Source organism: Lactuca serriola, chromosome 7 (assembly GCF_051521515.1).
Source record: "Lactuca serriola cultivar US96UC23 chromosome 7, Lser_US96UC23_V15, whole genome shotgun sequence".
Taxonomy (NCBI): domain Eukaryota; kingdom Viridiplantae; phylum Streptophyta; class Magnoliopsida; order Asterales; family Asteraceae; genus Lactuca; species Lactuca serriola.
Genome location: NC_136414.1, coordinates 14467083 through 14482505, shown reverse-complemented (window position 1 = coordinate 14482505; position 15423 = coordinate 14467083). Strand labels below are relative to the sequence as shown.

The 15423-nt window shown below is 33.5% G+C and overlaps 2 protein-coding genes across 3 annotated transcripts; both read right to left on the bottom strand.

The window, feature by feature from the left end:
* Positions 1–1233: 1233 nt before the first annotated feature.
* Positions 1234–4800, bottom strand: LOC145062944 (3-hydroxyisobutyryl-CoA hydrolase 1-like). Its single transcript, XM_079010534.1, has 14 exons — positions 4652–4800; positions 3739–3819; positions 3552–3620; positions 3419–3482; positions 3268–3347; positions 3060–3143; positions 2870–2954; positions 2698–2783; positions 2391–2512; positions 2236–2296; positions 2013–2111; positions 1834–1935; positions 1600–1641; positions 1234–1513 (listed from the first exon to the last, which is right to left on the bottom strand). Exons 1-14 carry the CDS (start codon positions 4667–4669, stop codon positions 1376–1378), a joined length of 1131 nt encoding a protein of 376 aa, XP_078866660.1. The 5' UTR covers positions 4670–4800; the 3' UTR covers positions 1234–1375.
* A 5507-nt stretch (positions 4801–10307) lies between these two features.
* On the bottom strand, positions 10308–12278 carry LOC145063315 (transthyretin-like protein). Of its 2 annotated transcripts, none has more exons than XM_079010905.1 (6): positions 12021–12278; positions 11850–11944; positions 11411–11468; positions 11200–11301; positions 10980–11097; positions 10308–10892 (listed from the first exon to the last, which is right to left on the bottom strand). In XM_079010905.1, the coding sequence occupies exons 1-6, from the start codon at positions 12156–12158 to the stop codon at positions 10462–10464; spliced, it is 942 nt and encodes a 313-aa protein (XP_078867031.1). In that variant the 5' UTR covers positions 12159–12278; the 3' UTR covers positions 10308–10461. The 2 variants fall into 2 exon arrangements, with proteins under 2 accessions (XP_078867031.1, XP_078867032.1); XM_079010906.1 differs by having other exon boundaries at positions 10308–10889.
* Between the last annotated feature and the right edge of the window lie 3145 nt (positions 12279–15423).

Here is a 15423-nt window from a genome sequence, read left to right as displayed (position 1 = left end):
TAATAAACTAAATATAAATACATTGATAATTAATAGTAGCAGCACGTCTAACTTATTGCGTAAGCGTAACTCAATCAATTCACAAAAAAAAAAAAAAAAAAAAAAAAAGGTTAGTCGCGGCTGACTTAATCTAGTTCTGCAACTCTATTCAAATCACGCATATGAAATGTGTTATTTATCATACAAAAATTAAAGAGATTTTTTTTAAATATGTCTTTTTTTTTTGAAAAAAAAATCATATAGTTAACTTTGTCAACTTTATTGCTTGAGTTATGGAGCAAACTAGAAACGGATAGGTATCAGTAGGTGGAAAATTCAAATTAGTAGAAGAAAAACTCAAGATTGTTAAATAATATATAGTCAAATAGAGTTTTTGGTTAACTTACTATATATGTGGTAATCACCTCAAAAATCAAAATGATGACATACGATCTTGTGTAAACAAATACAGAAAATAATAATAATAAAAAAAAGTGAATTTGTTTTGGTCAATGAGAGCCTCTATGGCGTTGATATATAGACCATGATCTTGGCATGTCAATTTTGATGGAGATTCTTAGTTTGGTATGACTTTATGTTATGCTAATAAACTTATAACAACCCTCATGTGAACCTTTTCCATTTTATGTAATAAAAATTCATGGATTTTGTTCTATACATTTGATTGGAATATCTTAAATTTTAGTATATTTAATATTTTAAATCTATGAGAGATTAAAGAAGTGGGACGATAGCGTTATTATTCGACTACTCTATGGTGATCACCTCCAAAATCAAAATTATGAAATATAAATGTATATGACCATCGTTTGTATTTGCTAGGATGACTCCATGTTTTGTTGCTATTATTTGCTTCAAATATTTGTATATTCATTTAGTGTTCGTTTGTTTAACTTGAAGCTTTAACTATCAAAGTAGCCTTTTTTTTTTTCTTGAAACATGTAAGGCGTGAAAAAGCATCCATGTGTGTATATACTCAAGTTGCAACCATAATATTGCTGCTTAAAGCCTTAAACAAATACAAGACCGTTTAAAGGACAAAGACCATTTCACTCTTCTCTTTATTTAGACCATTTCACCAATTTTGACAAAAGAAACAACGTTGGTTTACAAGCAATGCAAATTTTCAACTTGACTTTGTGTTATTAACAAACCGTGGTCTCGAGTATTCGACAATATTAGTGGCATTTTAGTCATTATAAAGACCTAAAAATGATTTAAACTCGATAATAGTTACTACATATAATGTTATGCCGACTTTTATTACATTTTGATAACCATAAGTTTACATTGTTATTACACGATGGTATTAACGAATTTGAGGCTACTAACACACCATAAAGGAGAACCCTAATTTACCTCTTAATGATAACTCTCAGAGCTTAGAAATTGCATGTGAAGGTAAGTTTGACCTAATTGGGAGTTTGAGATCTTCCCAATCTTCAACCTTCAATCCTTCAAAGTAATGGTCAACCATTCGGTCACTCACACACTCAAGTTTTGAAGGCTCCCACTGAAAAAGAAATAAATAAAAATGCATGTGAAACAACAGAGTACAACCTGTTGTATGATGTCTTGTAGGAAGGAGTTATGTTTTACCTTTGGATTTTTATCCTTGTCAACTAGTAATGCTCTACATCCCTGCATAAGAAAGAGTTTGGTCTTGTTAAGGTGAAAAAAAAATGCATTTTTTTGGTTGGTTTGTAGTAATAAAATGAATTTTTTCATATGAATGATTTATGTATATGTAAATGCAATGTATAGTTTTAATTATACTCGATATATTATATATAATTATGATTGATGAAGTTTAAAAATAATTTTTGAAAGTACCTCAAGGAAATCCTTGCTGACTTGTCCTTGCATGACTGCACAAACCATCCTGTATTCACGGATAAGACATTCACCAACACCCTCAAGTCTCCCTTCTCTAATCTGCACACCAAATGACAAAAATACCCTTTTAGGGAAATAATAAGATATTTAAAATGAAGGGCATGGTGAATCCTTACGGATCGAAGGGAAATTTTGAGACTTGTTGGTGAGGCTTTCTTTAAAGACTCAAGAGTCCAAGAGATCCAATCATCCATCTTTTTATCACCCTCTTTCTCCTAAAAAAATAAAAATGAAAGTCACAAGTAAAGAATTTACAAATGGAGAAAGAAATCATTTTCATGCAAAATGCATAAAATAAGTAGATTTCATGTTGATGTGTAAATCAACTGTTGAACTTACAAGTGCAGATATAATCTCTTCAACTGTTCTTCTTGAGAAACATTTGTTAATAGTTTTCAACCTGTAATATAGGGTAGCAAAAATTCAAGTGAAGAATATAAAAATAAATTTAAAAAAAAAAAAAGAAGAGCATGAATATATAAGTATAAGTATACCGAAAATATTGACTCTTATCTTTCAACTTAGGAGTGTAGGAGAAGTCATTGATAATATTGCAGATGATTTTTGGATCGCCTGTATTTTCTTTGCATAATGCGTCTTCTAACAAGGATAATTTCTGTTCATTTGATAGAATACATGTCATTCAAGAATTAAATATTTTAGTGTTAGAAATAAAAAAAAGCTTAGATATTCCATGAAAAGTTAACTTCAGGAAGTAAATATTTTTAAAACTCTAAAATCAATACAATATTTTGGGACAAAGAGATAAATAAATTTGGAAAATGATAAATCAATTAATACCTCTAAAGGAACAAAGTGAGTTGCAAGACCACATGCAAACATTTCTGCACCATCCAATCTAGCACCAGTAAGACCTACATATTCCCCTGCCATAAAATATAAACTCCAACATCAAAAAAAATATTATAAATTTTAATTCTATCGTAAAATGTAAGATATAAAATGAAATTACCAAAGAATCCAGGTAGTCTTGATAAATAATAAGAAGCACCCACATCTGGGAATAACCCTATTGCAGTCTCTGGCATTGCAAAAACCTACAAAAAATTATATATGGAGCAAATAGTTTTATGTCAACAAGAAATATAAAAAAAAAATGTTAAAAAGTTTCTTGAAGAAGATGAATATAGAAAGAGAGATACCGAATTATCTGTAGCAACTCGAAATCTACCATGCATTGAAGCTCCTGCACCACCTCCCATTACAATTCCTCTAAGGAGTGATACCTTCAAGCATATGATTTGAAGTCAACATAAAGATCATCATGGTCAAATGAAAGATTTTGAATTTCCTGAATAATTATACTTGTAAAAACTAAAAAGAAAGCACCCAATTCTGAGAGTTGATTACCTGTGGTTTAGTGTATGTTGCCATCAAATAATTCAATGTAAATTCTTTTGAGAAAAAATTTGCACCAAGTTTCCAGTTACCTGATACCCAAAAAAAAAATTGGATAAGTAATAATGAAAATACATTCATCTTTCTTGCATCTAACCCTAACCTTTGTTAATATCCTGAACAACAGCTGCAACATCTCCACCAGCACAGAAAGCCCTTCCTTCACCCTGCATTCACATTCCAAAACTGAGCATTAATGCTCTTCCTAGATTTTTTTTTTTTTTTTTGGGGGGTACCTTCAAGATTATCAGCTTCACATTGGGATCCTCCTCATAGGAATGAAAGAGTTCCAAGAGCCGGGATATCTAGAAAGATAAGACACAAATGATATGTCAACTTTCATTTTTAGCTACATAATAAAGTTATAATGCTTCAAAAAACAATTTTAAAAATAAATAAATAAATAGAATATGTCTATCTTACCATTTCAAATGAAAGAGCATTAAGTTGCTTAGGCCTGTTTAATATGATGGTTCTCACATGTGAACTCTCTTTAACCAATACCTGCATACAAAGATAGTTCAAGCTTCAAATGTTTTCCATGAAATCTAAAAGATAAACAGATGAAACAAGTTGACATGGTCAACAATTGTCAAACATAAATTTTTCCATGGTCTTCGCCCCAAAAAATGAATGGAGCCACACACTAATAGAGATTGATATCCAATTAATTAAATTCTTGATGGTGAAATTTGTTTCTGAAAATATGAAAGGAATTCTTCATGATTAAAGCCTTTTAAGGAAAGAAAATGTGAATCTTACTGGAGTGTCAGGTGTCTGAGAATCATAGAGAATAACACACAGTACCAAAATAGAAGCTTTAAGATAATGAAGGAATTTGAACTAATTATTTCCTCACTCACTTATGAAAGCCAAAATAGGATCAAAGTCAAGGAAAGGGGGAAGGAGATTATATTGAATTGTGTGGTAAAATGAACCATTTGACATGTGATTGATTTATTTGCTTCACTGGAAGACATCGAGTTCACTTTGATTAAAAAGTAAAACGGTTACAAAATCAGTGGGTTTAAGAACTTCCTCGTGGACTAAAGGAACCCCAATTCAAACCCCTTGATCATTAGCTTAAAAGGTATAAAGAAGGGGAATTCAATCTACAAGATTTCGATTTTACTCTCGTCCGACACTCGAAAAACAGAAAATTGGGCCACAAATTTCAATCAACTCTGTTTAAACACTATGTGGGGATGAAAATGATAAACAGGTACTGTAGGCATAAATTGAAACGATTCAAGATGAAGAAGGTATAATCATGTAAACAACAGTGCATTTTCATGATATAGATAATCAAAGATAAAAGAATAAGCAAATAGTATACCTGATTTGTTGGCGCCATGAAGATCAACTGAGAGTCGTAAGAACAATGACTAACTAGAATGGTTTATGGTTAGCACAACTAGTAGAGTGCAATTGTGCAAAACACTATCGGGTCGGGTGCAATTGGTTTACCAAACGGGTCGGTGCCCCAGCAGGCTAACCATAGGCTGGCGGACGAAAGAAGAAGAGGGTGGGATGGGGCTAACCATAGGCTGCTGAAATTGAATCAAAAAACTAATGTTAATGGATCATGCCCTAAATGTAATTACGCTTGGCTATTGGGCTAAATTTTAAAATAATAATAAAACCCAATTTGTTGTTTCTAATGTTAACCTGGCAACAACCAAGAAACAAAAAATAAAAATAACAAAATAATAATAAAAAAAATTATCCTTCATTATTGCCTTCCTATATCCTTTACAAAAAAAAAATAATAATAAAATAAATAAATAAAAACTTTTCTTAATGTTGGCGCCAACAGTACTATCCCAACCGGCCTTTTATTTGTCAGCACTCTTTAAGCTCTTATAATTCTTACTTCATACTTAAGCAACAATTTAACTATTTTTTTTTATAAAAAATAATGATATGATTTATGCTTATTGTTGGATACAATAATTTACTTTATCTTTTTATTTAGGGATATATACTATAAAGTCTTAATATTTTCAATTATATGACAAGAAAGTCATGAACCTTATTTTTTTTATTTTTATTTATTTTTTTTACAGTAAAGTCATAACTACCCGGTAGTTTTTGACATGCTACCATTTTTGCCGGTTAGCCGATAATTAGGACTAAATTGTCAAAATACACAAAGTATATGACTTTCTTGTCAAATCGTGAATTAAGACTTTACTGTGAAAAATATAAAGTTTAGGATTTTCTTGTCAAATTATTAAGAATATTAGGACTTTAGTGTATATATCCATTTTTTGTTAGAAATTTAATGGTATGATAGTCTTTAAACATGAAAGTTATTGAAATCTGTTTTGGTCAGCTAGATTCTATTGAAATCCTTAACGTTTGCTTCTTGTTAAATAGTTTTCTTTTTTAATCTCAACAAACCGACATTGAAAAAAATGGAGATAATCGAGAAAGAAAGAAAGAACCAGGGTTATGTTGGATTTTTGCAGTCCTAAAAATGGAGAACTAAGAAATCAGAATAGACGAAACTGCCATTTTTACCCCTTCTCTACATTATCACCATTTTGAATAGGGATGTGTTGCTTGTGTTTGTACAATCTGCCCCTCTTTTCAGTTCACTCTCTCTTTTGCATTTGTTTTCCCAGATCAATGATTGTAGCAGAGTAAAGATGATGGTAAAAAAATTATGGTGTTGCGATGAAAATCACAATTAAACGTTCTTGGGTTACGAATTAGGTCTCACGAGTCTGAAAAAATTATTTGTTTCTATGGAAACCAAGACTGTACACTAAAGTCCCAATATTTTTAATAATTTAACAAAAAAGTCATAAACTTTATATTTTTGACAGTAAAGTCTTAATTATCGGTTAACCGGCAAACAATGGTAAGTGTGTCAAAAATTACCGGTAGTTAGAACTTTACTGTAAAAAAAATAAAGTTTAAGACTTTCTTGTCAAATGGTGAAAAATATCAGGACTTTAGTATATATATTCATTTTATTTATTGTAGTAATATATTTATACTTTTTATTCGTATAGGAATGTACTTAGATTTTGCTACAAATATGAACAATATATTTTATTTGGTACCTATTACTATTATTGGCAAAATCACAAATATCTTTCTATTATTGGTAAAAAAAATTGGAAGTACGTTGTTATTTGTGTAAGAAAATATAATTGGCATTGTTATTATGGATCACATAGTGCTATTATTGGGTTTTATATTAAAAGTGAGTTTATATTTATTTACTTCTAGTGTTATTATAGGTAAATAAGTATAACCGTGTTTTTATTACGTATAAAAAATTAAAATACAATTAATATATTAGTAAAAAGAAAAAAGTAAAGTCCATTGTTATTACCCTTAATTTTCCCTTAAATTTTGGTGGGACAAAATTATATCATCGAATTTCTTGAAAAAAAATAGAACTAAATTATTTAACTCTTATTGTACGTTAACTTTATATAAACCTCTTTCACTACAAGTAACATAAATTACTTTAGTAAATAAAGTGTTAAATTTGATCTCATTTTAGTAGAATGATTTAATCTAAACACTTGACACCATAAAAACAAAACAAAATGTCTAAACTGATCATATTCATTTCTTTTTTAAATAAATACCATAAGTATGATCACAAATTTAAACAAGTTTACATATTTGAATAGATTTAATAGTTGGAATATACACTCTTAGATAAAAAAAAAAAAAAAAAAAAAAAAAAAAAAAAAAAAACCCTAACTAGTATAAAAACAAAAATGACTTTAATCTACAAACACTTGTGATGTATGGCCATCTTTCGGCTATCATGGTTTGGGGATGTGGCGTACGCACCATCATAGCCACTATGCTCACGTGCATTCGAATGATCGGCAACATGTCGATTGTTTAAGCCATTGCCATAGCCTGTTTTGTTCAAGTGGTCACCTGTTAGTTTGGGTCCATGGTAGATAAATTCCTCGGTTTGTAGGCCCATTGCAGCTTCAGCTTGTCGTATTAGCCTTGCCTCCTGAGCTAATTGATCACTTTGTGCTCTTTCTAACTCAGCCTAAAAACCAAATTAGTTCATGTTGATGTTGATGTTGATGTTGATGTTTTTGTTTTTGATTTATGTTTACATGTTTTTAAAAAGTTAAAACATGATTAAAAGATGGTTAATGTCATAAAATAACAACCAACAACAGTTAATTTGTTTTTTGAATCAGTCGTCTTTCAATTGTATCTAACACATAAATAAACAGTTTTTTAGGTTCTTATTACACCGTTGGAGGATTTCAATTGGATAAATTTAATTGAATCCTACGTGATGTTAATGTGACATCCAATATAGCAAAATTTTCCGGTTGAAGTTCACTCTAAATGGTATAATTAGAACAAACAAAAATTATTGATTTATTAGATATAACTAAATAAATAACTTAAAAAAACAAATTAAATATCATTGATTGTTATTTTATAACAAGTTTTCAACAATCCAATTGAAAACCATTTTTTATGCTAGAAAGTTCAAAATATATCGCCTTATCAAACAAAAACAACACATGTTACATTCCCCAAAAGGGATTTTCTAATATGTATCATAAGAGCACATATAAGAAGCATTAATTGAAGTGTTAATTTTGTGAAATATTATCATAATTAAATATGATAAATATTAAATATAAATAATATGATTTATAATTAATATATTTTACATTTAATTATGGTAATATTATATATAATTAATGTTTATCACATTTAATTATGGTAATATTTCTTATAATTAATACTTTAATTAATATTTTTTATATACGCCTTTACATCAAATATTAAAAAATCCCTTCCCCAAAAAAGGAACCGTAAAACATGTAAATACTATGAAACCGATAAGTTGCCAACATAGCTAGACATATGTATGGGTTCTCATAGTAGTTTTTTCTCATCTATATATTTTGTTGACTAATTATAGTTTGTTTCCCATGATATATAACTTTTTATAGGAGATTCGGTCTTAATTTTGAAAATTTGACATCATCAATTTTTAATGAAATCTATCGGTTTTAGTTATTATCTTAGTTACTATCAGTATTATTATATTATATTATGTACGTATGAAATATTGAATAACTAAGATACTATTAGACCAACCGGTATGCTCACAACAAAGCTGTCCGTGAAGGAGTTGTTTCGTGGTAGACGTCACGATTGTAAACGGCCAATGGTCTTCTTCTTTCCTCCCAACTTCTTCTTCTCTCTCTTCTTTCCAGTATTGGAGAATACTCTGGTGGTTTGTAGTGGCATGAAGCGGCTGATTTGGTAGCTCTCCACGACCCTTGGCGTGGAGAGTATACGGGATGGCCTTATTTTGTTTTTTCCTTGTTTTTTGAATTATTAATAGGCCCCACTAAAACCATAGGCTCCACCAATGTCTTTCAGACTCACCAACAACCACAACCATCTCGACTATCAACATCACCACCACCAAACTAAAATCCCTAAACGGCTAAACCCCACCCCCAATCTTAGACTCGCCATTGACTTCATTGACCTCTACCTATTACCATTAGACCTGACAATTCGTGTATTCGTGTCATGAAAACGTATTAGCCACCAATTTGACACGATACGATTACACGATGAAAAATAAGCATTTATCTCAATTTTTAAGATGTATATGTGTGGTGTATTCGTGACGTGTCTCTCACAGATTCGTGTCTTCGTGTCTGAAATTGTCATAATTGCCATTGACTCCACCACTAACACAACCACTGTTGTCACCGACCCCCCACCACCACTTAAAAATGCCATCCACCACCACTTAAACCCTAGATCATAACCAAATTGAAATCCCTAAACTAAATCAAAACAAAAACGAATTCCTCAACCTAAAATTAAATCATAATCAAGATGGAAATTTGGCATCAGTTGTGTTGCTAAGGTAACAGTCATAACGTACGGAGGTTTATGGGTGGCCGGAGGAGAAGCACATCGATGTCGGTTTAGAGGTCGTGAGGGGAGGTGAGGCAGTACGACATGCTGGTGGTTTTGGAGTCGTCGACTGATGGGGTTGTAACAGAGGTGGACCGGCGGTGAGAGGGAGAGTGCGTTGGGGATGGAAGTTGGGAGCACAATGGGAGCCTGATTCAAAATTTAAGATTCTTATTCCTAAACTCAATTATAGAATTCGCCCATGAAAATTTTCAGTTTTACTAAGTTTGGTCCAAGGGCAAAAAAGTTATTTCATACGTACTTAAAGGAATGACATTGACGGTAACTAGGATAGAAACCAAAACTGATGGATTTGCCAACCATGAGGATTAGTGGTGTCAAACTTACAAAACTAGGACTGAACCTGTAAAAAGATGTATACCATAGGACCAAAACTATAATTTACTCGAACTTGTTTTTAATATAAGAATTAACAAAAACGCCCCCATATTTACAAATTGTTACAAATTACAAAAAGATATATACAATTATGTTAAAAGATAATACATGCCAATGTTTAAAGATTATACCATAAAAAGGTAAAGTAGATAAAACCTTATTGTATTTTTTCCATTTACATACTTAATAATGTTATTATCCGTTACTTTCATAATCATAAAATTTATAGAATTTGTCTAATCACAAAATGATCGTTTTGGACAAGAGGACCGAGGAAAACCAAATTTTACAAACAACCGTACCTGATGTTGTTCTTCTCTGGTGTCGGACTTTGACTTACGCAACCCTCGGATATCGCTGATCTTTTCTTTGATAGCTTGCATTTTAACAACTTTCTTGATTTCAAAAGTCAAAATTGTAATATAGAGATAGGACATTCAACAAAAATATATGTAAGTTATATGTATATATATTCATCTGAATGTTTCCTAAATTAGAAGCGTATGTTTTGTGGCTAATGACAAAGTGTTGGAACATAGTAAATATAGGAGTGCTTTAAGCTTGGCCTTATCTTTTTGTTTTATTTAATCTAGAGGCCATTAAATGGGACAATCGGATCATTAAAGGTTATAAAAATACGGTTTTGTGAATACAAAATATTATTTTTATAATAACAATGATGCCATACAAACTTAATCATCCCAAACCCATGATAACAGGGTGTCACAAAGGGAAACACAAGAAATAACAACATACTTTTACACATTAACAACATCCAATAACATAAGGAGACACCTAGCTACCCCTATAGGTCGAGAATGAAAAAGGAGAAAGCAACAATGGGACATGAAAATGTTCCATTTTTTGCGACGCTTTGACCTCAAAAACAATTGAAACAAACGGGAAGAAACCATCCGGGTTATATTTTCCCGTGTTGAAGCTTATTCGGTATACACCCGGAGTCAACTCATTGACTATTTTCATCAATTGACCGCTTCTTCCATCTTTATCGGTGGCAGACGAGCCTTGAAATGTCCACATGTCATCACCTGATTGGCCAAACACCGGGCCAGACTTTTGGGAAGTGTACATTTCCAATAGGACTTCGATTCCGCCAGCTGGACACCCGCGGGCTATGTCTAGCACGTGGGTTGTGATGGGCGGGCGAACCCGTGTGGGTATGGATGGAGCTGTTAAATGCCCTCCTAAAATGGTCACACGGCCTTCTACATTAAAAAGATGAATATCAATTGACTTCCAAAGTTTTTAAAATAAATTAAAAAAGACAAAGTTGTGAAATAATATAATATTACCTTCTGCTTTGGTGACATCAACATTTGAGAAAAGCTTTTGAAGGCGTAATTCAGTTATTTTCATTTGTTCTTGGGCTGCAATCTCAAACTCAACGATCGGCCTGTTTGAAAAACGCCTCTACAACAGTATCATAAGAAGTCAATAAGTCAACCACGCACACAATGTTATAGACATGAGAGAGAAGCAATGTATGAATATTTGGAAGAAATATGGATATACCTTCAACTCGGCTAATATTTCTGGAGTACTCCTTCCAGATGCACATATAAGAAAAACAAATCCAAACTTTTGCTTATACTGAGAATTCCATTCATATAATTCCTGCATAAGTAATCCAATTTATATATTTGTACCTTAATGTTTATATTCATGATTTGTGAATGATTAAACAAAGGTAATATAAATAGCATTGGATTTGACATAAAGATACCTGTAGACTAGAATCGGTTGCAGTGGCTAGAGCAGTGGATTGCTCCCCCTTGCTCCACCTACAAACAGAGAAAGCAATAAGATCGCCTCCATGGATCTTCTTTCTACTATTCATTAATTCTTTACTGTTGATGTCCTAATTACATAAAGTTTCATGTGAATTCGAACCAACAAACTTCTATTTGTACGATTTTGTTATCAAGGTCAACATACTTATCGAAAAGACATTGGAAATCTATGATTCAGATCAATTTCCAGGATGAAATCTATCCGTTGTACCCCATCAAAACATAAAATCAAGGATATTTCATATCTCAAAAGATCAAGCTTCCAAATTTTATCAATCAGATTTCCTAATAAATGTGAAGTTTTGAGATGATCCAGCTAGCAGTAATCAATCGGTTGTTATCTAATCGAAAGTAGAGAAAAAGAGAGCTAACTGAACACTTGTGGAACTTTTGTTAGCAACTGAAGAAGGATTTTGCCCAATTTGGGGATGGGCAGCAAATGCTTCGAGCCAACCATGTACATCAACCTGTGGTCACTATATCCATCAAAATCAAAATTCGATCTAATAGATTATACATAAAAACACAGAAGAATAAACAGACCTTATTGAACCAGATGTTCTTGGCTGCGACAACAGCTTTGTCGTAAGTATCAAAAGGTCCATCGGCGACCATTTGTTCCGCAAATTTTGTGCTTCCACAACAAGCAATGAAATCATTTACGCCCAATCCTACCGCCATTGATGGATGCTGTATACGATTCTAATGATCTTAATTTGAAGAAAACACACACTGAGAAACGTGTTCAACTGCTCTGTGAGTGAGTGAAGCGCAGAGAAAGGGGCAGAAATGGAAATTTTTCCGAAGAAAGGTTTAAAAAGGGATGGAAGAATGGGAATGAGTTTCAACAATTAAGTTTTAGTCCCTCAACTTGGTGGTGCATGACATAACAATCGACAATACATGTCATTTTAATATTTTATGCATCGAATAGATATATTTCATAGTTATATTGATAGGGAAATTGAATAATATAACCAGTTTTTGGGTATTTTTTAAAAAAATATATATTTTTTTTAAATGATCACTTGGTCAGGAATGAGGCATTATGTATTTCAGACTTATTTTCGGGTGGGCGGACCCATTACCTTACTTCCAGAATTCTCATTCCAGACTAACAGTCCGTGTTCCGGATCGTGAATTTGAAATTCAAATTCCGGAATGTAATTTGAAAAAATTCGGACCCTCGACTTCATTCTGCATCTCGCTTCGACTTTCCGATTCGATTCTGACACATGACCTCGATCCCGATTTCGATCTCTGACACGCATCTTCGATCTCTCTGTAACGCAACTCCAACATGGAAAAAGACCACTACCACCCCGTTATTCACTTCAAAAACCTAGTTTGCTTATTTGTATAACATGCTTATTCATCTACAATTATTGTTCCAGAATACGTAGAACACCTCCAGAATGAATTGTAAACGGTCTAGAGTTTAAATTACAAATGTCATTGTTGTAGGAACAACTGAAAAGTAGTTTAGATGTTTGTGTGTTGTTAATTTACATGGAAATGTATTCTTTTGGATCTTAAAATTTCATTCGAGAAGCCTCCAAAATGCGAGGAACTATTTCGGAGCATGAGGAATTGGTTCGGAACACAAGGAACTAGTTTGAAATATTGGTTAGTTTTTGTTTTCAGATTGAAGTGATAACACCTTTTTTATTTTTGCTGCACGACAGAGTTTTTGATGCATCCATTACATTGTCTTGTAAACCCAAAATCGGCGGGCAATTTTTTGCGGCATTTAGAGACAGACCTGAATGCGAGACTATGTTTTGGGAGGTGGTTAGACATTCCTAATGTAGATGGGACCATTTGCTTCTACATTACGTATTTTTCCATGAAGTTGTCACGGACCCCCGAAGCCAAGTAGAGGAAATGATTTTTGAAATTGGGGGTTACGAGCTGTCTTTCGAGAAGAAATTTTTTTGTCTCATCACTGGCTTCCAGTTTAATGACTATTTTCCGTCTTTTACTTCCGGCGCCGCCTTTCGTTCTAGTGTCTTTCCTATGGTCCCGATGAATGTCTCGTTAAAATTAGACGATGTTTAAAAATTCACTTAAGGAGTTATCGGACGAGGATGCAGTCTGTGTATGTCTTCTATACCTGTTAGAGAAGGGTTTCAATGGGCGATTGCCTAAAAAGCCTATTACAGAAGAGTATTTTGTTTTGCTATCCAACCTTGATGATTTCAATAGGTATAATGTCGTCTATTTTATAGTTGATGATTATAATTACTTATCGGTACTAATGTTTTTTTAGAAATTTAATTGTTAATTAATTTTTTATGTGGCATATATCCATGGGGGAGTATAATTTGAGATCAATTGTACAAACAACTAGTTATTGTATTCAATAAGGTTGACAAATATATACATCTGGACGACCCGAAAGAGAAAAAACCTCAAAAAATGACCTACACCCTAAACGAGTTTTTAAACTCTTTTAAGGTTTTTTTTGCTAACATTCTACCAATTTTTTATTTGTTAGCTAACATTCAAATATGGGTACTTCAGACTTTTTTTGTGAGCATTTTGTTTGGTATCCGATAAGAGAATTATATCTCTCGGACTGTTGCATGGTCAACAATGAGGCCTTTATAAAGACTCACTGTAACATCCTAAGTTTAGAAGCAAGAGTTCAGGGATGTAATGTGTAAATGGAAAAGTAGACTCGGCGAGTTGGAGCTTTAACTCGTCGAGTCGGAACGTGTGTTGGGCACGTGATACGTGACCTGACTCGCAGAGTCGGCGGCTGCACTCGACGAGTCAGTGCTGGGAAGAGAAAACCCTAAATCTTAGGGTTTGCACCCTATTTAAAGGACCTTATGTCCTCCCCTCAGCCTCCTTGTTACCCTTGAGAGTCAGTAAACCCTAAAATCGAGTGTGAGCCATTGGTGAGAGTTTTTGAGCTTTAGAAGGTGATTCTAGTGAAGGAAACTTGTAGATCAAGAGGCTAGCATCAAGTAACTCGTGTAGATCCATAATCTACTTCATCTTGTGCACATTTCTGAGGTAACAACTCATTACCTTGAGCTTTACCCTTCTAGATCTTTTCATGGATGATGATTTGGGGGGTTTTTAGCATGTTTGGAATCCATTTCGGGTTTTGGGACTAGATATGGGGTTGCAACTTCAGATCTAGACTTATCTTGGTACATGGAGGCATAAAGTATCAGCCTTTTTGCTCATTTGAGAGCATTCTTGTCTTGAACCTTCTTTCTAGCTTGTGTTGAGCTTATATTGCCTTGCATGTACGTAAAGTTGGAAACTTTACGTGTGAAATTAGCCCTAGGAGTCCAGATCTATGAGTTGGAAGTAGTGAGATGGTCTGAAATCGTCAGAATACGGATGACTTAAGTAGACTCGGCGAGTCTGTTCTTGGACTCGACGAGTTGGGTCGCAAACCCTAACCCATCGGGTTATAATGTGGATCAGATGGTTGAGTGGACTCAGTGAGTTGGACAGGCTAGGACTCGGATTGAAGGGCTCGACGAGTCATGGGGTGACTCGATGAGTCGAGTCGCAAATTGTGGGGTTTCTGAGTTCATGAACTCGGCGAGTCCCTAGGTTGACTCGGCGAGTAGGGTCAACCAGGAAGGTTGACTTTGACCAGGACTGTGACTTTGACTGAGAGTTGACCAGTTTGACTTCAAAGGGTATTTTGGTAACTTGGGCTTTGATGGTTATGGTTTCAATGAAGTTTTAGGCGGTAGTGTTCGTGGCGGTGGTCGGGAGTTTTGATCTCATCTCTTCAGATCGACATTTCGAGGTGAGTTATCCTCACTATATCGACAAGGTCTAAGGCACCAAGGCCGGCCCTTTTCTCGAATTGTGTACTGGTATTTACTTGCTATGTTTATTGATCTTTTAGATCTGCGTCCTGGTAGTTAGGGCGGTATTGGGTTGAGTGACCTGGTTTAGGTTGGTATCCTGGTAT